Source organism: Equus przewalskii, chromosome 6 (assembly GCF_037783145.1).
Source record: "Equus przewalskii isolate Varuska chromosome 6, EquPr2, whole genome shotgun sequence".
Classification (NCBI taxonomy): domain Eukaryota; kingdom Metazoa; phylum Chordata; class Mammalia; order Perissodactyla; family Equidae; genus Equus; species Equus przewalskii.
Window position 1 is genome coordinate 98,470,882 of NC_091836.1, and position 27,332 is coordinate 98,498,213.

Genomic DNA, 27,332 nt, shown 5'->3' on the forward strand with positions numbered 1-27,332 from the left:
CCACAGAGGTTGATGGTTAGATTATTTGCAATATTCTTCTTACTGGTCTCTTTCCATAAAGCCATCCTCTACACTATTGCAAGAATTATTTTTCTAAAACACAGATCTGACTATGTTATTTCTTTGCTTTAAAATTCTCAGTGGCTTCCCATTACTTATAAAATTCAACTTCCTTAGTAAGGAACCCTTCAGAAGGTGATCTCAACTCATTTTCTAAAATCACATTCCACACATCCTGTGCTTATTCAAACCAGACTATTTGTAACCCTTGAAAGTGAAGTTTCGTGCCTTCATGATTTCTCTCATTCTTTCTTTCTTTTTTTTTTTTTCCCCAAAGATTGGCACCTGAGCTAACAACTGTTGCCAATCTTTTTTTTTTCCTACTTTTATCTCCCCAAATCCCCCCCATACATAGTTGTCTATCTTAGTTGTGGGTCCTTCTAGTTGTGGCACATGGGACGCCGCCTCAACATGACCTGACGAGCAGTGCCATGTCCGCACCCAGGATCCAAACCCTGGGCTGCCGCAGCGGAGTGGGCGAACTTAACTACTCGGCCACAGGGCTGGCCCCCTCCCATTCTTTCTTAAATGCAATGCCAACAGGAAGGAATGGGAAGTGTAGGAAATGGGCACCTATTGCCTGGTGAAACCCTATTCGTCTTTCAAGGCCAAACTCTAGTGTCATCTTTTCTCTAAAACTTTCTCCAACCTAGCTAAATGACATGGCTTATTTTGTGCTTTCATAGTAATTTGTTAATACTACTAAAAGCACTCCATACTATTGTGGTTAATTTCCTAGTTACCTGTTCCTTTGAGAGTGTGACTCTTTATTAATCTTTGTATTTAAAGCATGTTTGAAAGTCCACTATCTAGAACAGTGCCTAACACATAATACATGCTCAACAAATGTTGTGAATCAAGTTCCGTTTGTGACCACCCCCACTTCCCCTGAGTAATTCCTGAACATCCTCATTTACTGTCTTTTTGTCTATACCTATCCACTGGCTATATAACTAGCCAAATGAAAACAGATATACATAACACTGTTCTTTATAATATTTCAATGAATTTTAAATATATTGTCTAATAATATTCACTAAGTTCTATTTGTACGGTATTTTCTTTCACTGTTTTCTTTTTTGAAACCAGCATTTATACGATTCCATCTTATTTTTGTCCGTATCTTTTTTTAAGCCATCTTGATCCAATCTCAGTAGCAATACTATAATTCTATAATTGTCTTTCACTGAAGAATGGTGAAAAACTTTGAGACAGAAATAGAATTAAAGAGTACATCTGATCTCCCATTCAAGAAAACTCTAATAGAACCAAAGCAGCTTTTTCTTAATTATGTTCTGTTTAGCACTAAACCATATGGCAGTGAAATGATTATAGATGCTAAAAATCCTAAAACAAAACCAATTTCATTTAAATTTACAGACTGAGGCCTTACCAGTGAAACTGAATGCATATTTTTCTTAATTCAATTGATTTTTTTCTTGGGGGAGGGGCACAGTTGTAGTTTCATCGGGAAAAATGAACATTTAATCTTCTTAGCTCAACTAATCTTTTTTTTTTTTGGCATGGCTGGCAAATTTAAGTTTATATTCCCTTTTCATTTTACAGTTTTCCTTATCCTGACTACCATTTCCATGGTCTTTTAAACATTAGGAATGAGAAGGAAGTGTTGGGGTGCAATGTGAATTAGTTAAAGCTAAAATAAATATTATTATGCTTGTTGCTTAATGATAAACTTTACTAGTTTAGAGATTATTAGGCATTTTTTAGTATGCTGGTAAAATTAATTACAAAATACTTTTTGAGATTTGGGTAAAGCTTATCAAATTCATCAGTGAAGACTTGATCTCTCCAAAATGCAAATTAAGAGAACATGTTAGCTGCAAATGAATTGAAAAATCAAGAGTTACTTATATATAACAATTATATCAAACAAAATTACCTACAGAAAATGTTATCAAGCTGGTATTTAGATATATATTACATTAATAAAATATTAGAATAATATAGTATAATTAGTATAATAGTCTAAAATATAGTCTTACTTTCCCAAAATATAGCTTTCATAAACTCATAAATAGTGACTTTCTATCGTGTTACTTCTTTTAAAGAATTGAAAATCAATAAAAATAGACATTAAAATAGAAGAATCAATTTTGGGATCCACAATCTCTAAAGTGAACCTTTATATTTCACAACATTAATTTACATCATTTTACACTTTCACTATCTAGTTCACTGAAATCAAAATTTAGTATGAAATAGACCACTGTGGTTTAAGGAAATAGTCATGTTTATAACGTATCAACTCTGATGATAAAATCTTAACACTATAGAACTCAACTACTGTATACATGTTCTAAACATGGCTTTAATGCATCTCAACAAAACTGCTGAGGAAGCTAAATAGATCAGCTAACAATAGTACCTATGTAATTGTTTATTTTAATCATTTACTAAAATACTATGCAATAGTTTTATGAAAAGTTAAATTAATTTTTCTTTGTCGCATATGGGAAGTCAAATTTGATATATATATATAAATACACACGTGTATATGTATGGTTTTTCATGCATGAAAGCATTATAAAAACTTTATTAAATCTAGCTTTTAAAAAGCATTCACCTCTTGGAAATGTAAGTGCAAGAAGAAAATGTCTGACTTTACTCCTATATTATTTTTGCAATATTTTCTTAGCATTTAATAGTTATTTTAAATGTCTACAACTATTTAAAATATTTCAATATTTAATAAACTTACATGCTTTTTCCAAGTTCCTAGTGCCTTCTCATGCTCATTTTGAAGATTAAGGAACTTTTCTTCATTTTCTTTTACCTTCTCCCTTTGCAGCTCATTATCTCTTTCAAGGGTCTGCAATAAAATTAATTATCCAAAAAATAATCAATACCACATTAATGAATTTTGATGTGTTTTATGTTGCTTGGACCTTTGCTTCTAACATGCTGAAAGTGCCATACAGATCAGTGATAATGTGCTATCTCAACAATAATTTTCATAAATTAACAGAAAGGTGCTTATAGTTTAGTTAACAGGAAATAGGGGGAGGTTATGAAAAAGAAATGGCTATAAAAGGGTATAAAAACATTGCCATTATTCAGTTTCACTGCATAAGTTTTAATGTACTGAAAAAGTAATATAAAGTACAGCACTGAAAAATATGAAATGTAGCATAATCCAGCCTAACACTACTAAAAAATTTTAACTACCCTAGAACATTTTTTCTGTATCTGTTTATTTTAGAAATTAACTGGCTAGAAAACCCTTAAATATAATTTTAATTTTCAAATTAACACTTTTTAGTAGAGCTTCAATATTTACCATATTAACTTATTATTTCATAAATTAACATAATCACCAGCACACCACCCTCTGCCCCCCCAAAAATCTTTAAAAGTAAAATACTACCAAGTGTTTTCTAAGACAAGGGTTTTAAAGCTATTAAATCAGTGTCACCAATATTATTAGGTTTCTTCAATGTCTGCTGATAATCCAAGTAAACTTCTGTAAAAGGGTAAACAGTAAGAATTCTACCTACATGTCTGATACCTCTGGGATTTTTAAGTTCATTTGTTTATCACCATGAAACCTATGTACATTCAGGGTAAACATTTTAAGCCATGCAAAGGATATAAGAAGAAAAAGCAAAGTTTTCCTCTATCGGTTCTCTAGTTCTCCTCCCCAGAGGTAACCACTTAGCTGTTTCGTGGGTATCCTTCCAGAAATTGTCTCTAAGCATAAAAGTGTATAGAATATATATTTTTACATACAGATGAAACTATATCATACATACCATGTTATTCTGTAATGTTTTAAAAAAATAATATGTATTGTTTACTGTCCATATCATTATATACAGATCTATCTTATTTTAAAGGCTTCATAGTATTGCATCTATTTAGACTTCTCAATTATATCTAGTATCAATATGCAAAAAAAATAATTACGCAAAATTATGGAAACATCTAATAAAATGTACTTTACAATTTCAACATGATTCTCCTCTATCTCATAAAGAGCTATGCACTATTGAAAGGACTCAATGAACACCTATTTTGATTGTCTCTACTTCAGAATGAAGTAAATATTTTTACAGAAGTCGTGTTTTCTTCTTAATTTATAGGTACATATAATAATAGGGCATTCTGAATATTTACAATGGTGTATATTTAATAGATGCTTACTACTTGAACATTCTAGCAAATATTTTACAGTATCTCTTTATATTGATAACAGTGTATTTTGGGAGATAAACAAAGTTTAGAGGAGACATGGAAGAATATGCCATGGTCTCTATTCTGGTAATAAATGACCAAGAGCATTACGTTCTAAAACTGTGTATTAAGTATGTCAATCATTTCCTGTCCCTGTCCATATCCCCATCTAAGAGAAACTGCCTACATCAGGTATTCTCTCAGTTTCTGTTTTTTGGAGACATTTCATCCTTCCATTACAATTTGGACCTATTGCTCTTTCCATTTGCAACACGGCTAAGGTTCTCTCTGAGGACTTCTTGTCTCTTCTGGGTGGATCTCCTGTTTCCTAGACATCACGGTTCCCTCTTTCCTATTTTATCCCCCTGTCTTGGTAAAGCAAACTTTCTATTACTTCTTGATAAAGGAGGCATGGATAGTACTGTTTTTTGAGATCCTGCATGTCAAAATATCTTTATTCTACCAATACTTAACAATTTGTTTGGGTGAACGCAGTACACGTCTGCTTGGGAAATCTATTTCTCCCCAAGCTCTAAAAGTGTACTTCTATTATCTTCTACCTTCCAGTGTTGCCAGTGAGAAGTCTGAGCCATTACACTGCCATTCTTAATTCTCTGTATATGACCTACTTTTTTTTTTTCCCACAGAGAGTTTTAGAATCTTCTCTTTGAGTGTAGTATGAATTTCACAGTGATATGCATTGGTGTTGGGCACAACAAAGTCAAATCCTTCAGTTCTAGGCTACCATCTTGTATTATTTCTTTGGTCATTTCCTCCTTCCATTTTCTCTGTTCACTCTGAAACTTATCAGACCTCTTGGACTGACTCCTCAGTTTCTCTCTCTCTTGTTTTCCATCTTCTTGTCTTTTGGTTCTGCTTCCTGGAAGACTATCTTCCAACCTTTCCATTGTATTTTTATGTCTGATAGTATATTCATTTTAAGGGTTCTCTTTTATTTTATGAAGATTTCCTTTTTTTTAATAGATTCCTAATTCTTGATTTGGGGATTAATACATATATTTCTATTAACTGAGTATATTTTCTTAGTTTCTCCAAGTTTTTTTCATTACCCTGTTTGTTTTGTCAGTTTTTCATGTTGGAGACTTTCAAATGTCTAATGATCTTTAACCGCCTATTCATATTTAAGAATAAGGTTGAAAGTTTTGTCAGATGGTGAGCTTCGCTGTAGGTTGACCTGGCTGAGCTATTTCACCAGGAAAGTTTAACTGTAGCAGCTATAGGCTTTTCTCTTGAGCAGGTTAGTTCCTCCAGAAAGGAATCTTCCATTATCCTGCCTGGAAGTTATAAAATTAGCTGCCCTCTAAATGGGAAAACTGGGCTGGGAGGTCTCAGAATTCTGTACACTTTCCACTTGTTTTCAATAGAATACTCTCACCAATGTACTGGCAAAAAAAAAAAAAAAGCAAAAACGCCTGATTTGCAGCATTTGCGAATTTCATTAGTGTTAAATAGTCCCACTAGGGTCAATTTTAAGCTACCACTGGTTTAACAACCACCTCACAAAATGACAACAGCCCTAATAAGCAGCTCGGCCTGGTACAAGCTGTCTCCAACAAACCACTGGATCGCCCCAACCTCAGCGGTCACTCAAACTCTCCAACGTAAACCCCCAAGCTTCTGCCTGTAGGAGACAGCCAGTGCCTATTTGTGCAGGGTAGGGAAGAGAATCTGGAGGGGCAATAGGTTCTTATATAGATCTTCTAGTTTTTGTTTTGTTGGGGGGTTTTTTTGTGAGGAAAATTGGCCCTGAGCTAACATCTGTGCCAATCTTCCTCTATTTTATATGTAGGATGCCACCACAGCATGGCTTGATGAGTGGTACGTAGGTCCATGCCTGGGATCTGAACCTGCGAACCCCTGGCCATCAAAGCGGAGTGTGCAAACTTAACCAGTGCACCACCAGGCATGCCCTAGACCTTCTAGATTTTGGCTTCAGTTGTGCACCCTAGTTGTAGAGGCACATGCCACTTGCAATTCCTGACCATTTCTGCATCTTTGACTTGTGTTTCTACTTTCTCTCATTTTCCAAGTAAATTTCTAATTTTGCATCTTATTCCTACTTTAAAAACTTTATTTTTATTGTTTCCTCTCCCTATTTCCTTGTCCTTGTAGATTTATGAATGTTATTTTACTGCAGTTTGAGAAGGAAATAGAAGTGAATGTGTGGGGGCTGGCCCGGTGGTGCAGCAGTTAAGTTCACATGTTCTGCTTCGGCAGCCCCGGGGTTTGCTGGTTCAGATCCCGGGTGCGGACATGGCACCTCTTGGCAAGCCATGCTGTGGCAGGCGTCCCACATGTAAAGTAGAGGAAGATGGGCACGGATGTTAGCTCAGGTCCAGTCTTCCTCAACAAAAAGAGGAGATTGTCAGCAGTTAGCTCAGGGCTAATCTTCCCCCCAAAAAAAAAAAAAAAAGGGAATGTGTGGCTTCAACTCAACATATAACCAGAAGCCCTGACCTGGCAATATCTGAACTTGCAAAAAGTCTGAATTTATTCATTGTTAATCAATCATTCGTTCATTTAATAAAATTTAATGAGCTCCTGCTATGTGCCAGATACTCTTTGAGGCTCTTATTTGGCATTATTTGCATCTGGATTAACAAATCTGAAACCCATCTCTGAAAAATGGATATTGTGGAAAGTCAAAATAAAACTATCTGTTAATGCTTTAATATACCAAAAACTAAGTAAATTATCCTGGTTAGTACTATGTTAATACTATGACTATAAAAGCACACTAAGTAAATTATTCTTGTTAACACTATGACTGCAGCTGCATACTATACTTATATCTGGACTAAACCATAATTAAATCATAGTAGAAAATATTCTCTATCATGAGAATTTAGGTCTCTATGCTCCACATTGTACTATTATTAAAAAAATAAGATAGGGCCAACCCAGTGGCTTAGTGGTTAAGTTCGCATGCTCTGCTTCAGTGGCCCGGAGTTTGCCAGTTTGGATCCTGGGTGTGGACCAGACCTTGTCAAGCCATGCTGTGGCAGGCATCCTACATATAAAATAGAGGGATGGGCACAGATGTTAGCTCAGGGCCAATCTTCCTCAGCAAAAAGAGGAGGATTGGTGGGAGATGTTAGCTCAGGGCCAATCTTCCTCAAAAACAAAAAAAAAAAAGATAGATGACAGTATGATTGCAGAGCACTGAAAAACAGTAGACCCCTAGGAAGAGTAATGACCCCTTTTAGTACAGGTGGAATGAGAATGCTCCTCAAGAGAACACTGGAGATATCTATGCAGCATAATCCTCAGCAACAGTTCAACGTTAATATTTTGTTACACTATATATCAGTAGTTCTCCAACACCAGTCTGCAAACAAGTATTGATCCATGACAAAACTTCACTAGTCCATGGCAAAAAAAAAGTCAATATAAGGTCATCAGATGTCTTTTCTTGTAAAAGACTGTCCATTATCCTGAGATTATATCCTTAATGTACTTTTGGAGTCAAAATGTTCTCTTTTATAAAATAAAAGTGATGATAGATAGTACTATTTATTTTTTAATGTCCTTACTTGTCAAAATAAAAATCTGACACTTCTATCCTGTTTGTGCCAATACTTGGTTTGAAATTTTACTATATGAAATCTAGTTTCTCTATGAACTGTCAAGGTAATAATGGTGCTAAAGAAAGAGGCAATTGGATTATCTAAGATATTGGCAGTTATAGTTAAAAGATCCTGGAACCACAGTTAAGTCATTGTTAACTCAAAGAAACACAGGACTATATATATCTATGACTACAATAGGCCCTATAGAATATTCAATGATACATAAATATTGGATTTAGAGCTTATGAAGGGCAGTTTAAAAGTTGTGGTCTTCGTATAACTGATCTAACAAAAGTAGGAGCTCTCATAGATCTAGGAAAAATACATTAACAACGTAATGTTGTAGAAATAGTGCTGGAGCAGAATCAGAACCAAGACTTAACCATAGTCTTCCCACTAATGATGAAGCCTTGAACTACATCACTTACACTTGCTGGATATCTATTTCAGCATGAAATGAAATGGCTGGATTGGCTAATCTCTAATATTTTGTTCAGTCTAAAAATCTATGTTTCAACTCCTTTAAATGGATTAGGAGACAGTCCTGCTAACTGCAACTCATAAAGAACTTGGGTAAATGATGTGTTTCTTGGGAGAAAGTTCAACACACTGTATTAGAGAAATAGTCCCAGTTATCCATCTATAAAGTGGGTAGAGGAGGTGGAGGGATACTTGCTTATAATTGGACTTTCAAAGAAATTTTTTTACTAGCCTTTTATTGGAGTTAAGAAGAAGGAGAAGTTTGACTCTAGCACACTTCTTCCCTCTCCCTCTTCTAGGTCTAACTCCTACAGTATTGGGGGCAGGCAAGAGAAATAAGAAATGCAAAACTCTCTTTACATGACTAGTCATAGAACATCAATGGTAAGGAGATAAAATTGCATTGTTCAGGTTAAGTGTGGTTCCATTCAATGATGATGGACTCAGCATAATTTGTGAGGACCAGTGCAAAATGAAAAAAGGAAGGGAAAAAAGCACTATTAAAGATACTAAAATATAAAACTTTTTCCTTTCTTCATGATCCCTCTCTCCCTGTCTCTTTCTCTCTCTCTCTCCCTGTTAACCTATCATAATGCTTTTTATTTTCTATTTAACGTCATGGTCCCTTGGGCAGGGGGATACTCACAGGGCAAATGCAAGTCTTCACAGATGCCTAATGGCCTAGCCACATGACTCAGCACAACAAGATCCACTAGCTACTGGGTTCTACCTCCTGGACCCATGTACTATGTCCTGGCTGGGGGTGGGGAAGTTAATCTCCCTGTCCCACAGGCCCTCTGTCCCAACCCATGGCAAATGAGTAACCCCCAAGGGATTGCAACTGCTGGGCAGGGATATACCTCAGTATCTGGACTTGGGACTCGCTCCCTGCCAAGACACCTACCTAACATGCCAAGGCACTGCCAACCTGGACAGAAGATGCTATGATGCACATGCACTCGACCCAGACCTTCCCTGCTACATCTAGCCCCCACCAGAGGTAAAGGGCAAGAGCAGAACAAAGGCCTTTCTCTATCAGTGTGACCCAGTCAACCCACAGCAGTGGTGAGACAGGAGCAGGAAGGAGGAGGCCAGGCAGGGCCAAGGGCACCAAAGGGTGGAAGAGCCAGCAGCCAAGAACTGGTCCTGGGAGACAGTGGGAGACAGTGGGAGACAGGAGAATGTCTGAGCCGAGGCTCCAAGCCCCCAGTGCATGCTCCATTTTCCCAACAGACTTAATTTACAAAACATACATTCAAAGTTAAAAATTAGGGGCCAGCCTGGTGGCACAGTGGTTAAGTTCGCACGTTCCACTTCGGTGGCCCGGGGTTTACCGGTTTGGATCCCGGGTGCGGACATGGCACTGCTTGGCAAGCCATGCTGTGATAGGCGTCCCACATTTAAAGTGGAGGAAGATGGGACGGATGTTAGCACAGGGTCAGTCTTCCTCAGCAAAAAGAGGAGGATTGGCAGCAGATGTTAGCTCAGGGCTAATCTTCCTCAAAAAAAAATTAATAAAAATTTTAACACAGTGACCACAGAATATTAAACCTGAAGCATGAGGCTCTTCTGAGTATGGGTCCCTCTGCAACTGTACATTTACATACCAATGAGGCGGGTCCTGGCCTCTGCTGATGGTGGTTTTACATGAGAGGTAATCCTAGTTTTCTTGGGAAATGTTCAGCTTCACCCTTTATTACCAAGAATCCCTTGAGAGGGGCACAAATATGTTCCACTGGCCACCCCAGGAGAACATGTCCCCAGCTCCTTCTCTTGAGATGGACATCCCATCACTCAGCCTAGTGACACACAGGGCAATTCCTGCCCTTCTGCTAACCTCCATGTTCCTTCATGTGCAGCCAAGGAACCTCCAGGTTCTCCCTTTTGCACCCTTCCAGGGCCATATACTATTGGAACAAGCATAACACACTTCAAGCCCCATTGGCACAGATTACTCCAAAAACTTTCCTCCTTGAAATTTCTAGACCAGAACTGGGCATCAATTTATATGTTCTTGGTACACTTTCAAACTTCAAGAAATACATGCCAAGTTCTTCCACATGAACTTGTCACATTCTACTCTACTGGTAACTCCAGAGTGGACTTCAGGTTTCCACAATATTTCAAGCATCCATCTGAGGAACAAGATGGCAGTCTGCCCTTCTTATACACCCATCTATCCAAGTGATTTTCCTGTAGACCCTTTCACTTAGCTTCATGAGGGGAAATACACCCCCTCCACTATGGATCTAAGAGAAAAAGCCTCTTATTGAACCTTCAACTCACAAAACAGCCATAATTTCTTCCCCTCCCCAGCCACTTTCTTATATACACTGGAAAGAAGATGATAGCACAATTGTTGTGGTAATAGGATCAGTTCTATCATGTTCCTGTGAAGAGAGATCTGCCCCCAATTTCTGGGAGTCACTGACCACTCTCTTAGAATATGGTGACACTTGTCACCTTTTATTTTCAGTTTTGGATCTTGGCTACAATTCTAAGACAAAGAAAAGAAAAATCCCATTCAATCTGTTACAAAATTAAATCAAATACTTGATAAAATTGACATTTAACTAGTGACTTAAATGTTTTTTAAAAAATGCTCATTACTTTGGACATTTATACCATGTTGATGAAGGAAGCCATTATTTTACCCCTAAAATCCAAAATGACCTCAGATAAAGTTGGACAGATGCATGCAGCTAAACAGGTGAAGCTCATTAGATGAAAATATTTAAAACATATATATATATATATATATATATATATATATATAAAACCTGAGTATTTTCCTTTAGCACCTTCAATTCTGCTTCCATTTCAGTATTAGCTTGAGTCTGTTGCTGAAGTAATTGTTGCATATTTTGGTAAGAAACGATGATATCCTTTAAAAAAATATAAATATATATATTGATTGAAAAAGTTTTAAGATAGTAGGTATGTTTCTAAACTCATTCTTAAAATACATTTTCTAGTTTCTTAACTTCTTATCTTTATAGTTTAATTTCAATGCTATAACAAACAATATACTGAAATAAATTAATGACACATTTTACTAATTTAATATCTAGAATAATTTATATTACATGATTTCTTACACAGTACTATTTTCAAGAGTTCCTCAAATAACAAACTTTTTTGAAATGGACCATAAGTTCTGAGACACTACTGAAAAAGGTGAAGAATTCAAAACTAAAACGTTTGTTGGCTTGCTCTCCAAATAGTAAATATACCACTACTAAAACGTCATATTGCTAATGGGCTAGGATGTTATGGCATGCATTCAGAATCAAATGGAGGAAAAAACAGAGGAGGAAAAAAGAAACAGGAGAAGTTTTCTTTCTCACACTTTTTTTTTAAAAATAGAAGAATTATAAATGTCAAATAGATTTAAATAAGAGTATAATATCCTGTAAATGCATGCTCTAAGCATACAGACATTTCAATAATTATCTGCTAGGGTAACACTGGTCTAAATCATCAAGGAAAAGGCTGATTTATTTTAACTCATTCTATTTATTTAAAATACACACACACACACACACACACACACACACACACATATATTTGGCTGAGGAAGATTCACTGAGCTAACATCCATGCCAATCTTCCTCTATTTTGTATGTGGGTCACTGCCACAGCATGGCTGCCAACAAGTTGTGTAGGTCTGCACCCAGGAACTGAACCCAGGCTGCTGAAGCAGAGCGCACCAAATTTAACCACTAGGCCACGGGGCCAGCCCCTATAAAATATTTTAATGTAACATTTTTTCCAGCTTTTGAGATATAATTGACATATATCATTGTGTAAGCTTAGGTGTGTAACATGATGATATGTGTATATATTGCCAAATGATCACAACACAATAAGGTTAACATCTCTATCAACTCACATAATTACCAATTTTTTTGTGTGTGGTGAGAACACTTAAGATTTACTCTCTTAGCAACTTTCAAGTATATATAACACAGTATTGTTAACTAAAGTCACCATGTGTACATTAAGTCCCCAGAACTTACTCATCTTATAACTAGAAGTGTGTACCCTTTGACCAACATTTCCCCATTTCTTCTCTCATTTGTTTTTTAATGGGAGTATATGTGAGACCTGGTTAAAAAGGTACACATGTATTCATTCAATATGCACCAACTGAGTACTTACTATGTGCTAGGAACTGACCTAGGCATGATTCCATTTGTTACTTATTTCCCACATTGTATCTGCTTTTTAAAATATTTACTAGCTTCCAAAATATCTTATGATTGCTTGCCTGTTTTTCTTCTTGAATATGGATAATCTCTTCATTAATCTTCTTATTTAATTCCAATTCCTTAAAAAATGTGAATAATTTTAAAGTTATGATACAAAATTTGGCGAGTTCTACATTCAATTCAGTGCTCAACAAATTTGGAAGTGTCATGACCTATTATTACTCCAGAGTGCCAACACTGTTTGCTGTTGAAGTGGTGACTCTAGTGAACTGAATATGTATTAGATACCCAATACAGGCTGGTACAAACTTATAAATGTTAATATTAAAAACTATACAATTTCTCATCTCCAAAAACTTTTCTGGAGACACCACTGTACCAGAAGATTACCTGATACCATATTAAAGTGGAAATAAAATAGTTATAGCCAAATTTTACTGTCCTAAAGTCATGTTGATAATGGCAAAAATTATCTAATAATTAAAAAAAAGATTCATAATACCTTTTTTTACTATGTATATTAACTTTACGAAGAAGGAACATTTTTGTATTATAATCTGGAGCTTCAAAGTTTTACAAAAATATTAATTTTATACACATGAATATGTTTAATTAAATACCATGTTGAATCTTTCTTGAAGTTCTTGAAATTTCTGTTCTCTAATTGTTAAACTGATGTTTTCTTCTCCCATCTTATGTTGACACGCGATCTTGGACTTTATCAAGTCTGAGGTTACTTTTTTTAGCTCCTTAACATAGGAAAAACATCAAACAGAAAATTCAGCATACATATTTCATCAAAGCAATGTATTTTTCTGACATTTTTAAAGTCCATTTTTAAACCTATGATTATAATTTACTACATTTCATATATCAAGATAATACTACTGGTCCATCAAGGTCTATTTCCCCTAGTTCCCTTGCAAGATAAATAGCCAAGGTGGGAATGCTATTTGTGGCTATGGAATAGCGAAGACAATGATATAAGGATAAAATGCATGATCTTTGCTCTTAAAAAGAGTGCACTAACTAAATGAACTAAACAACCAGAACTAGGGAGTTTTCATTCATTACTTATTCAACAAAAATCTTCCCAGATGAAATGATAATAAAAAGATTATCAATTCCCAAGTTCATCAGCATCTAATGAGAAAAATTTAGGGGCTGGTCCCGTGGCGCAGCAGTTAAGTACACACGTTCCGCTTCTCGGCGGCCCGGCGTTCGCCAGTTTGGATCCCGGGTGCAGACATGGCACTGCTTGGCACGCCATGCTGTGGTAGGCATCCCACATATAAAGGAGAGGAAGATAGGCACGGATGTTAGCTCAGGGCCAGGCTTCCTCAGCAGAAAAGAGGAGGACTGTCAGTAGTTAGCTCAGGGCTAATCTTCCTCAAAAAAGAAAAAGAAAAAGAAAAAGAAATTTATGTATGAAATAATTACATTATGTATGAGTGCTATATTACAGTAATGTATAGCAGCATAAAGAAGGAAACTGGCTGAGGGTATCAAAAAGGCATTACATGGAAAAATGGTATCTGAACTGAGTCTTTACAGATAAATTTGCAAAGAGGACCAAAAAGAGTAGACATTCCAAGCAAAAAGATTCTATGTGCACAAAGGGACAGAAACATGAAAGAGCATGGTATTTTTCAGGGAAACAGAACTAACACGATATGGCTGGAGCTAATATGCTATGGATAAGGGGGAGGAGTAGAATATTGGTAGTTTTAGCTAGAAATCTGGCAGGATTCAAATACTGAAAGAGATCTGTAGGCCAAACTAAAGAGTTTTAATTTTATCCTATAGGTGATGAGGAATTAACCATCGAAGGATTTTGAGTAGGAGAATGACATAATATATTTTCTACGATGGACAATATTCTGATACTGACTCTTAAGAAAGCCGAAAAGCACAAATTATTAGGCCTGAGCCTATTGTAACTATTCTCAAAAAAAAGTCCTTCATTCATATTTTTTAAAATTGTAAAAGGTTACACCTGATGAATTCCCCCAAGTGAAGTTTCAATGTACCAGTGATGGTTCACTTTCACAGGCAGCAAGATAGTTTCCTTCGAAAGGAGAGTTGTATGAATTTTTGGGGGGTGGAGGGGAGGAGGAGAAGGGATGCAGAGAATGAAAAATCAATCCAAGGTGTGCTCTGCTGATCCTGAAGTTAAAATAAGTCATTAAAGGAGATGACTTACAGGCAGTTGAAAATAGGGAACCAGAGATAAAGAGAAATGTGAGGCTGGAAATAAAGATATGAAATGAAGTGAATGAATGAATGAATGTAGGAGTATAAGCCAACTGAAAGAAAGAATATGGGGGCCAGCCCCATGGCCAGGTGTTTAAGTTCTTGCACTCCACTTTGGTGGCCCAGGGTTTCACCGGTTCAGATCCTGGGTGCAGACATGGCACTGCTCATCAGGCCATGCTGAGGTGGCGTCCCACATAGCACAACCAGAGGTACTCACAACTAGAATATACAACTATGTACTGGGGGGCTTTGGGAAGAAGAAGAAGAAAAGAAGACTGGCCACAGATGTTAGCTCAGGTGCCAATCTTTGGAAAAAAAAAAAAAAAAAGAATATAAAAAAAGAAAAACTGAGACCTCAGGACAGAGCTTTGGAGGAATGGAAGAAAAAGGAAGACAATCAGGGAGCCAGAGGAATTTATTTGTACCAAAAGACCTTTAGAAACTGAACTATCACATAGAACTAGAGATGTGCAGACTCAATGCATATAAGAAGCTGGCAGTGCAAGAGTATGAATAGTTATTCCCTTTTAATAAATATATGCTTTCTAATGGGGATGAAGGAGAGAAGAAACTTATGTGGATAAATTGCTTATGCTGCTACTATATTAGTAGAATGGTTAAGATCACAGGTTCTGGAGCCAAATTTGTCTAGATTCCAATCCTAGCTCTATTTTTCTTGTTGTGTAACTTTAGGTTACTTACTTAACTTGATTCTGCCTCAAGTTCCTCATCTGTAAAATGGGGATATAATTTTTAAAAACTGAACACAGTGCCTGGAATGTAGTATTCCACCCAGTAAGTACTGTGGATCATCTATTATATGCTAGGCACTATTATCTATTATTGCTACTATGGTGAATCCAAAGGAATTCTATGATTATTTTCTCTACTTTTAAAATAAAGTAGTCTGAATGCTTAATAGTGCTGTGAATAATTGTTCTTTTCTTTATTTAAAGAATTAAGACTCTTCTTTCATAGCTGACAACAGTAAGGGTTCTCCTATAGACTAGAACTCCTCAAGGAAAGGCACCATGATTCATACTCATCCCAAAGCACATTAATACATTCAGGGATCTAAGAGGAACTAAAGATGAGAATGAACATAAGAAGAAAAGAGTGATGACCATGATATGAAAAAAGAATGTGACTTATCTTTACCTAAAATAAGATTTGATGAATTCATAAGTTGATTTATTCAAGATAAAGTAGACGGCAATAAAAATATTTGATGAGAGAAGTCAATATCAGCCAAACAGACTATTGTTAATGACACAATAGTTGACAGCGAATTTGCAAGATTGCATAGAAAGTGATAGCCATTAAGTATAGTGCTGAGGGTTTAATTGCTCACTGAACCAACTGGCTTCAAGGTGACAACTGCAGCCCTGTAGACCACCATGTTACAGACAGATGCTCCTGGTTTAAATGTGAACAGAACAGTGCAATTTCCTTACTGATAATGGAAAAATAAAGCTTAGTAGACGGTGAGTCACTGGCATTTAAAAGAAGAGCATATTTTTTGGCTAGAAAATAATCTTGACTATTATAATCAACAGCCCTAAGCCTGTGAGCCTAAAATAGGTTAATTCTGCATTATAAGTGCAGATCAAAGAATCCACTAGAAAACAATTACAAAAATAAGACAGTATAATAAGACATTACTCTAGTTCATAAGCCAGATGGTCTCTGATTTAACAAATTTATTGAACAAAAGAATTTATTGATCATATTATTTCTACCTTGGATAAATATTTGAAAACATGGGATTATAGTTAAATTGACCATGGATACTGAAGGATATAAAAATAAATCTAGTCATTTCAGCAATTAATTTAACATCTTAAAAACTTAAGAGATTAATTCAAAGGAAAAATGTCTGTTAGAGGATCTCAAAAGTTTTATCTCAACTCAGATTTATAGCATGTTTGACTGGTATTTATATTGTTACTCAGTATTTAGTCAAACGTCATCTGAGTAATAAAAATAAATCTTTTATGCTCAACTGATTCTATTTTTTTAAAAAGAGACCAATGATATTGGGTTTAAAATAATGTACATCTTTCTTTACACACTGGTGTTCCTAAAAAACTTGCCTTCAAGCTGTGTTTTTTGTAGACTAAAATAGTTTTTAAAAGAAAACTTGCAACAAGTTTTTTAATTTTTAATTTTTTTATATTGAATTTTCCTAAAGCAAGAGACAGCAGTATGAAATAAATAAACTTCAAACAACTTAGAAAGTAAATTATTACATGGCTTGTTTCATATTAGTGATCTGCTCTAGGTTTACTCATAAGACACAATGTCCTATTGATAAAAGTACAGTTAAAGTGAGGTATAAGGCTAAAATTTATATTCACATAAAGTGGCTTACAATTCTAATTTAAAAAGGAGGATTGGTTTTTAAAATTTTGTCTTCAGTCAAGATTACAAAGTGCAAAGACTTCTATGTCTTTCCATATTTTTCAACAACTGAAAACATGGAGCTGTTGTAATCAGCTAAATTTTATAGGAGACACTCCAAAATGCATCGATTCCTATTACAATAATGTTATGAAACAACAGGGAAGTGGGAAGAGGGACTAGGGGTGAAAACCCAGTATATGGCTGACAAAAGTAAAAACTAATCATTTCTTATGTCTTTCTTTTCTTCTTATAAATTACTTACTTAATCTTAAGAGCATAATAAATTAAAATCAGAGACCTCCATGAAGTGATTTTCCACTGAAAATATGCTTTTGATTTAACAGCCCTTATAGCTTTTAAATATCCTGAACTTTTAGTACATTGTCTGTTTTCTAACCATTTTATTCAAAGTTGTTAGTGCAGCAAATAAACAGCACATGCTTTGATCTCATTAAATTACAACTTATAGTTCCTAGAGTCATAAATATTGTGCCCTTTTCTCCTTTACCCCTCCTTTTCTGGTATGGGGTAGTCTGTTAAATATCACTATCTCCTTGAGTGCTCTGACGTTTACTCAGACAAACAGCAGAGGTTATGAATGTTGTTCACAGATAGCATCGGGAATTCTTCATGATTGCCATAATGGTGAACCCAGCATTCAAAACTGTAATACCTGGTTTAATCTAACAACTAAGTTTGGTCTGTTTAACTTTGCTCCACAAAAAAAAAGAATTTTATCTTATCACAAACCAATAACTTAACTGTTCTGGACAAAATCATAAAACAGTACAAAAGAAAAATAAAAATTATCTTAGCAAAATTAGTAATTAAAAGTTTTAGATGAATTATATAACCAATGTTACTAAATGATTAGCTTCTGAAAAAGAAAATCAAAAGAGAAAAAACTTTTTTAAAGTTAAAAATCAAGACTACATAAAAACATGCAAAATTCCAAATTATTGTACCGAGAACGTCTGAAATATTAAAAATTGGCTGTTAAAATATATTTTTAAGTTCCTATCCTTTCAACTACTCGGCCCTAGAACTCTCAAAGGTAACAAAATTCTCTCACTTTATCCTTCCATACAATCTCTCTTCCAAGAACTACCTGGCAGCACAATCACTGACTGTAATGCTTTCTACAGTGACAGAGACCACCACTGCATGACATATCAGCACATTTAGGTAGCCCTGACCTAGGCTGAAAGACCTGGGAAAAAGGGGCAAGAGTGCTCATGAGCAACACTATTCCATTCATGCATAAAAAGAGACATTCTTCCCTCTTTCACATAAATCCACCCAGGGTATCTCTCCATGCAGTTACATGAGCCTCGTCTCCATCTACAGGTCAGTTTTAAACTATACACTAGAAATACAATAGTCTATTATGTTACAATAAAACATTTGTCATGGCTGGCCCGGTGGCGCAGCGGTTAAGTTCGCATGTTCTGCTTTGGCGGCCCGGGGTTTGCCAGTTTGGATCCCGGGTGCAGACATGGCACTGCTTGGCACGCCATGCTGTGGTAGGCATCCCACATATAAAGGAGAGGAAGATGGGCACGGATGTTAGCTCAGGGCCAGTCTTCCTCAGCAAAAAGAGGAGGATTGGCAGCAGATGTTAGCTCAGAGATAATCCTCCTCAAAAAAAAGAAAGAAAGAAACATTTGTCTTTATTTAATGGAAAAAATACATAATTTAGTACAGAAATGTATGAGGTATAATCTTTTCATAATAATGCAAAAACCAATTGAAATAGCATAAGAATATTTTAATACAAAACATCAAATTAATATGATTAATCACTTAAGTCATTGATAAAAATATTAAAAGAATAAATGAACCAAAGAGACATCACCGAAAACATGCTTATTCACAACTGCTCAGAATTTATTTATACTTGCATTTGAAGTTTATATTGACAAAAATGAATGGTCCTTTTAAATATTCTCTGATTTGGGACTACAGACAAATTTTTGCAAATTATTCCTTTTTGTCTTTATATTAAAAACAGTCATCTTTAATATTCTAGGATGTGACTGAAAAGAAATGTTCTCTACATATAAATTGTCCTCTTAGGTAGTTTGCTAGAAAGACATAAGACTTTAAAGGATAGGAATACATGCTAATTACCACTCATTCTAATGTTCTGCACATCTATGCTCTTACTTTTCTGATCCCTTGGATATAAAAATAAGAGTCCAGGGAATATAAAACCAATTTATTGGCAGTTATAAGACCAAAGACCTAGATATAATAGTGTTAGAAATATTAATGGTCTTTGAACTTTGGCTTAACATTTAGAAACCACTGCAATTTTTATGCCAAGTGGTCTTGCTTTCCTTGAATGATGCTAAAAGAGAAAGTAGCAAAACTTCCTGATTTCTTAAATCATGCATTAAAATATACGTCATTCACCTGGCAGCACAAAATACTCCTCTTCAAAATGTAAGCCTCTGTCTCTAGATCCTTAATAAATTTCTAATTTCAGTAAAATTACTGCTAAATATAAAAACAGAGGGACTTCTGGTTTCTGCTTCAGCATGTAAGGAGCTTAGAAGTCGCCACTTCATCTGAATAACAAGTAAAAAGCCAAACAAACTGAAAATCAGCAACTCTTCTTAGATCTGTCAGAGAAATGAGGTCACCAGGCAAACTGCTGCCTCAACAACTGGAGAGATGGGCAGGTAAATACAGAGAATCATGAATTACCAGAGCAGAAACCCCCAGGAACCACTGCCAGGGCAAGAAAACCTGAACTGTAACTGATGAAATGCCAGAGGCTCAGTATGGACAACTCTGAGAATTAAAAACTCAGGGGAGACAGTCATAGGGGGGACCCCCACACTTGTGTGAATTTCATCTCCAGGTCCTCTCACAGCAAATGTCAGAGAAAAATTCCCTCCTGTTGCCAGCAGGAAGAAGATAGGAATCATTTTGAAATAGCCAGAGCATTCTGTTCTTAAGAAGGCCTCCTCTCAGAAGAAACTATTTGACCTGAGCCTAAACTACCTAGGGGAAGGCAAATACCCAACTCCAGCCCCTCCAACCATCTTGTACCACCTAGGGTGGAGGGAATGCAAAGCACTGGTGAAGTTCACAGTCCAGCAAAACAGGCTCACCAAAAGACTGAGAGTGAATCATAGGACACCCCACATATACCTCACCACTGCATTACTAAAGGCCTATTTACTGCAGTTCCTTTCACCCAGCACATCATGACCACCTTTCAACAAAAAAATTACCAGGCATACTAAAAGGAAAAAACAGTTTGAAGAGACTGAACAAGCATCAGAACCAAAGTCAGATACAGCAGGAATATTATCAGTACAAGAATTTTTTAAAACTATGATTAATATGCTAAAGGCTATAATGAAAAAATTAGACAGAACACGTGCAAACAGATGGATAATGTAAGTAGAGAGAGGGAAATTCTAAGAAAGAGTCAAAAAGAAATGCTACAGATCAAAAACACTGCAACAGAAATGAAGAATTCCTTCGATGGGCTCAAAAATACCTGGACAAGCCTGGGGAAATAATCTCTGAGCTTGAGGATATGACAACAGAAATTCCTAAACTAAAACCAAAAAAATAAGATTGAAAAAAGTGGAACAGAATATCTGTCAACTGTGGGACACCTATACAAAGTGTACACATGCATAATGGGAATACCAGAAGGAGAAGAAAGAGAGAAAGGAAAAGAAGCAATAATTTAAGCAGTAATGACTGAGAATCTCTCCAAATTAATATCAGACACCAAACCACAGATCCAGGAAGCTCAGAGAACACCAGGAAGGATAAAGTAACCCCAAAAATTATACCTAGGCATGTCATATTCAAACTTCAGAAAATTAAAGATAAAGAAAAAATTTTCAAAGGAGCCAGAAGAAAACAAAACACCTCACCTATAGAGGAACAAAGATAAGAATTACATCTGACTTCTCCTCAAAACCATACAGGCAAGAAGAGAAATATTTGAAGTGTTCAGAGGAAAAAAATACCAACCTAGAATTCTGTACCCTCTGAAATTATCCTTCAAAAGTGAAGGAGAAATAAAGACTTTTTTCAGACAAACAAAAATTGAGAGATTCTGTTGCCAGTAGACCTGTCTTGCAAGAAATGTTAAAAGAAGTTCTTGAAAGAGAAGGAAAATGATACAGGTCAGAAACTCTGATGTACCTAAAGAAAGGAAGACCACTGGAGAAGGAGTAAGTGAAGGTAGAAGAAAATTTTCATTTTTCTTATTCTTAATAGATCAGATAACCATTTGTTCAAAATAATAAGGGCAACAATGCATTTGATTATGTATTCTTATGTGTATATATATGTTCACGTGTGTTTATATACTAGTGAAATGAATGACAGCAGTGATACAAGGGATGGTAGGGAGGAATTAGGACTATTTTGTGTTCTAAGGTACTTGCATTACTCATGAAGTGGTACAGCGTTATTTGAAAGTGGACTTGATTTATTGTAAATATACAGCAAACTCTAGGGCAAGCACCAAAAAAGTTAAAAAAGAAGTATGACTGATATGCTAACAAAGGAGAGAACATGGAATCATATAAAATGTTCAAGTAAAACCACAAGAGGCAGAAAAAGAGTGGAAAACAAAAACAGGAACAAAAGACAACAAATAGAAAACAGGAATGAATATGGTAGATATTAATCCGACTATATCAATAATCACCTCAAATACCAATTAAAAGACAGAGGTTATCAGAATGGATCCAAAAACAAGACCCAACTACATGTGACTACAAGAAACCCACTGTAAATATAAAAGCACATATAGACTGAAAGTAAAGGGATGGAGAAAGATAGACCATGCTGACACTAATCAAAAGAAAGCACAAATAGCTATATTAATTTCAGCCACAGTAGATTTCAGAGCAAGGAAAGCTATCAGGGACATAGAGAAGCATTATGTAAAGATAAAGGATGAATACTCCAAGAAGACATAACAATGTCGTCATGTGTATACGCCTAACAACAGAGCATCAAATACATGAAGCAAAAACTAACAGAGGCTGGCCCCATGACAAGTGGTTAAGTTTGCCTGCTCTGTTTTGGTGACCCGGGGTTTGGCGGTTCGGATCCTGGGCATGGATCTATGCACTGCTCATCAGGCCATGCTGTGGTGACACCCCACATAGAAGAACTAGAATCACCTACAACTAGGATATACAACTATGTACTGGGGGTTTGGGGAGGAAAAAAAAAAAGAGGAAGATTGGCAACAGATATTAGCTCAGGGCCAATCTTCCTCACCAAAAACAAATCTAACAGTACTGAAAGAAAAAGTAGAGAATCCACTGTTATATTTGGAGACTTTAACATCCCTCTTTCAAAAATAGACAGATCCAGCAGGCAGAAAATCAGAAAGGACATAGTTGAATTTAACAGCACCATCAACCAAGTGGATATAATTGACATGTACAGACTACTTCATCCAAAAACAGCAAATTAAAACTTCTTCTCAGGCTCACAATAGAACATTCACCAAGACAAACCACATTCTGGGCCATAAAATACATCGTAACAAATTTAAAAGAATAGAAATCATACAATGTCTACACTCAGACCACAAGAGATTTAAACTAGAAATCAGTAACAGAAAGATAGCTTGAAAATTCAAAATACTTGGAGATTAAACAACACATTTCTAAATAACATGCAGGTCAAAGAAGAAATCTCAGGAGAAAATTTAAAATATTTTGAGCTAAATGAAAATAAAATATAACACCAAAATTTGTGTAATGCAGTGAAAGCAATGCTTAGAGGAGAATTTATAGCATTGAATGCATGTATTAGAAAAGAAAAAAGATCTAAAATAAACATCTTAGCTCCCACCTTAGGAAACTAGAAAAAGAAGAGCAAATTAAATCCAAGGTAAGCAGAAGAAAAGAAATAATAAAAATTAGAGCAGAAATCAATGAAAATGAAAACAATAAATCAATAGAGAGAATTTAAAAAACCAAAAGCTGGTTCTTTGAAACAATCAATAAAATCAGGAAGCCTAGCCAGACTAAGAAAAAAAGAGAGGGGATACAAATTACTAATATCAGAAATGAAAGAGGAGACATAACTATGGATCTCATGGACATTAAAAGGACACTAAAGGAATATTATGAACATCTCTATGCCCAATAATTTGATAACCTAGATGAAATGGACCGATTTCTTGAAAGACACAATCTGCCAAAACTCACATAAGAAGAAATAGACAATCTAAATAGTCCTATGTCCATTTAAGAAATTAAATCAATAATTAATAACCTTACAACAGAAAGTACAATGCCCAGATGGGTGCACTGGCGAATTCTACCAAACATTTAAGGATGAAATTATGCCAATTCTCTACAATCTCTTTCAGAAGACAGAAGCAGAAGGAATACTTTGAACTCATTCTATAAGGCCAGTGTTACTCTAATACTAAAACCAGACAAACACAATTAAAGTAAAGAAAACCATACACCACTATCTTTCACGAGGTCAGATGCAAAAATCCTCAACAAAATAATAGCAAATTTAATCCAACAGTGTAAGAAAAAATAACTATACACCATGAGCAAATGGGATTTATCCCAGTTATGCAAGCCTGGTTCAATATTTGAAAATCAATTAATGTAATCCATTACACGAACAGGCAAAAGAAAAAATCACATGATCATATCAGTAAATGCAGAAAAAGCATTTGACACAATCCAACACTTGTTTATGATAAAAACTCATAGCAAACTAGGAATAGAGGGGTTTCATCAACTTGATTAAGAACATGTGAAAAAAGCCCTACAGCTAATATCATACTTAATGGTGAGAAACCTGATGCTTTCCCACTAAAATCAGGAACAAGGCAATGACATCCCCTCTCACCACTACTTTTCAACACTGTGCTGGAAGCCCTAGATAATGCAACAAGACAAGAAAAGGAAATAAAAGTTATTTAGATTGGGAAGGAAAAAATAAAACTGTCTTTGTTCAAAGATGACATGATTGACTACGTAGAAATCTGACAATCAACAAAAACTCTTGGAACTAATAAATGATTATAGCAAGGTTGCAAGATACGAGGTGAATATACAAAAGTCAATCACTTTCTGTACTGGAAAAATCCACAGTTCTTCCCTCCTTATAGGGAAAAACCCAGTCCTTCCTCCTGTTTTCTCCTGTCTGTGTCCTCTACTACTCACACAGAACACTTCTCTTCTGTTACTTCTCATCACCAAATGTGTAGGGGTTTTCCCCCCATCAAGCAATTCTCTGTGACACCAGCTGGGTATCATACAATTAAATTCAATTTGGACAGTATCTATCTGGAGACAGCATGAGATCCCATAGGTTAAGGGCTCAGTCTCACAAGACTGCTCCCATCCCACTTCAGATGCCAACTGCAAATCCAGGTTATCACCTGTGCTTCTGACCTATTGGCTATAAATCAGAGGTTCCCATGACCCACTCATCAGGTTTGATTTATTTGCTAGAGTGGCTCACAGAACTCAGGGAAAACTTACTGACATTTATCAGTTCATTAAAGGATATGATAAAGGATACAGATGAACAACCAAATGACAAGATACACAGGGTGAGGTCTGGGAGGATCCTGAGTACAGGAGTCCCCATGGAGTTGGTGTGTGTCATCTTCCCCATATGTGGATGTGTTCACCAATCTGGAAGCTATCAGAACCCCATACTATTGGGGATTTTATGGAGGCCTCCTCACATACGCATGATTGATTATTAACTCCATTTCCAGTCCCTCTTCCCTCTCTGGAGAAGTGGGGGAATGCAGGCGTGGGGCTGAAAATTTCAAGCTTCTAATCATGGCTTGATTTTTCTCTTGACCAGCCCCCATCCAGGACCCAGCCAGGAGTTCACCCAGAGTCACCTCATTAGAACAAAAGATGCTCCTAGTGTTCTTATCACGTAGAAAATTACAAGGGTTTTAGGAGCTCTGTGCCAGGAACTGAGGGCAGAGACAAATATACATATATATTTTCTATTATTTCAGACTTTCTTATATACTAGCAATGAACAAGTGGAATTTGAAAATAAAAACATATTAACTTTTTACATTAGCATCCCAAAAACAAAATACTTGGGTATAAACCTAACAAAATATGTATAAGATCTATATGAGAAAAAACTATAAAATTCTGATGAAGGATACCAAATAGAACTAAATAAACATAGAGATAGTCCATATTCATGGATAGAGAGACCCAATATTTTCAAGAGGCAGTTCTTCCCAACTTCATCTCTAGATTCAATGCAATTCCAATCAAAATCCCAGCAAGGTATTTTGTAGATAGCAGCAAACTTATTCTAAAGTTTTTATGGAGAGGCAAAAGATCCATAATAGCCAATTCAATATCGAAGGGGAAGAATAAAGTCAGAAGACTGACACTACCTAACTTCATACTATAAAGCTACAGTAATCAAGACAGGTGGTATTGGTGAAAAAATAAACAATTAGATCAATGGAACAGAAATGAGAGCCCAGAAATAAACCCACATAAATACAGTCAACTGATATTTGACAAAGGAACAAAGACAATACAATGGAGCAAAGATAATCTTTTCAACAAATGGTGATGGAACAAGTGGACATTCACATGCAAAAAAATGAATCTAGACTAAGATCTTATACCCTTCACAAAAATTAACTCAAATGGGTCATAGACCTAAATGTAAAACTATAAAACTCCTAGAAGACAACATAGGAGAAAATCTAGATGACCTTGTGCATAGCAATGATTTTTTAGATACAATGCCAAAGGTGATGCACAAAAGAAATAACTGATAAGCTGGACTTCATTAAAATTAAAAACTTCTGCTCTGCAGAAGACATTGTCAGGAACAAGAAGACAAGCCACAGACTAGAGAATATATTTACAAAAGACACATCTGATAAAGGACTGTTACTCAAATTATACACAGAACTCTTCAACTCAACAATATGAAAATGAACAACTCAATTAAAAAATAAGATCTGAACAGACACCTTACCAAAGAAGACATACAGATGGCAAGTAAGCATTTGAAAAGGTACTCAACACCATGTCATTAGGAAATTGCAAACAAAACAACAAAGAGATACTACTACGCACTTACTGGAATTGTTGCAAAATTCAAAATACTGACATCACCAAATGCTGGTGAGGATGTGGAGCAAAAGGAACTCTCATTCATTGCTAATGTGAATGCAAAATAGTATAGCCACTTTGGAAGACAGTTTAACGGTTTCTACAAAATGAAACATACTCTTACCACACAGAGCAATCACACTCCTTGGTATTTATCCAAAGGAGCTAAGAACTTATGTCCACACAAAAACCTACAGATAGGTATTTATAGCAACTTTACTCATAAGTGTTAGAACTTACAAGCAACTAAGATGTCTTTCAGTAGGTGAATGGATAAACTGTTGTACATCCAGACAATGGAATATTATTCAGTACTAAAAAGAAGTTATCAGCGATGAAAAGACATAGAAGAAACTTAAATGAATATTAAGTGAAAGAAGCCAGTCTGAAAAGGCTACCAACTGTGTGATTCCAACTGTATTTCATTCTGGAAAATGCAAAACTATGAAAACATTAAAAGATTAGTGGTTGCCAAGGGTTGGGAGGAGAGAGGGATGAAAAGGCAAAGCACAGAGGATTTTCAGGGCAGTGAAACTATTCTGTACGGTACTATAATGATGGATACATGTCACTGTACACTTGTCCAAATACAGAGAATGTACAACATCAAGAGTGAACCCCAATGCAAAGTAAGGACTTTGGATGATGATGATGTGTCGGTGCAGGTTCATCAGCTTTAACAAATACAGCACTCTGGTGCAGGATGTTGACAGTGGGGGAGAGTGTGCATGTGAGGACAGGGGGTACATGGGAACTCTCTATAATTTCTATTCAATTTAGCTGTGAAGCTAAAACTGTTCTAAAAAGTAGAGTTTGTTAATTTAAGTAAGTAAAATAAATAAAAATAGTGAAATTCGATGTATACATAAAACTATAAATGCTTGGGTGTTTTTTTCTCCCTTTAAAAGGAGAATCCTTTAGAATCAACACGAAAACACTGACCCAAAATTTAAATTTTCCTCAAAATTAATGATGTATCTGAACAACATCATTTATAT

The 27,332-nt window shown here is 35.7% G+C and overlaps 1 protein-coding gene across 11 annotated transcripts in view; it reads right to left on the reverse strand.

Moving 5' to 3' along the window:
• The window catches only part of CCDC73 (coiled-coil domain containing 73), a 151,570-nt gene that overhangs the window by 24,291 nt on the left and 99,947 nt on the right, over positions 1 to 27,332 (reverse strand). For 6 of the 11 annotated variants that reach the window (XM_070626591.1, XM_070626598.1, XM_070626595.1 and 3 more), the window contains 4 exons: positions 13,153 to 13,281; positions 12,592 to 12,651; positions 11,102 to 11,206; positions 2,780 to 2,890 (listed from right to left, as the gene is read on the reverse strand). In XM_070626591.1, coding sequence (XP_070482692.1) covers positions 2,780 to 2,890; positions 11,102 to 11,206; positions 12,592 to 12,651; positions 13,153 to 13,281 — 405 coding nt within the window. The remainder of the gene's footprint in view (positions 1 to 2,779; positions 2,891 to 11,101; positions 11,207 to 12,591; positions 12,652 to 13,152; positions 13,282 to 27,332) is intronic. The other 5 variants (XM_070626600.1, XM_070626596.1, XM_070626597.1 and 2 more) reach the window with 1 other exon arrangement.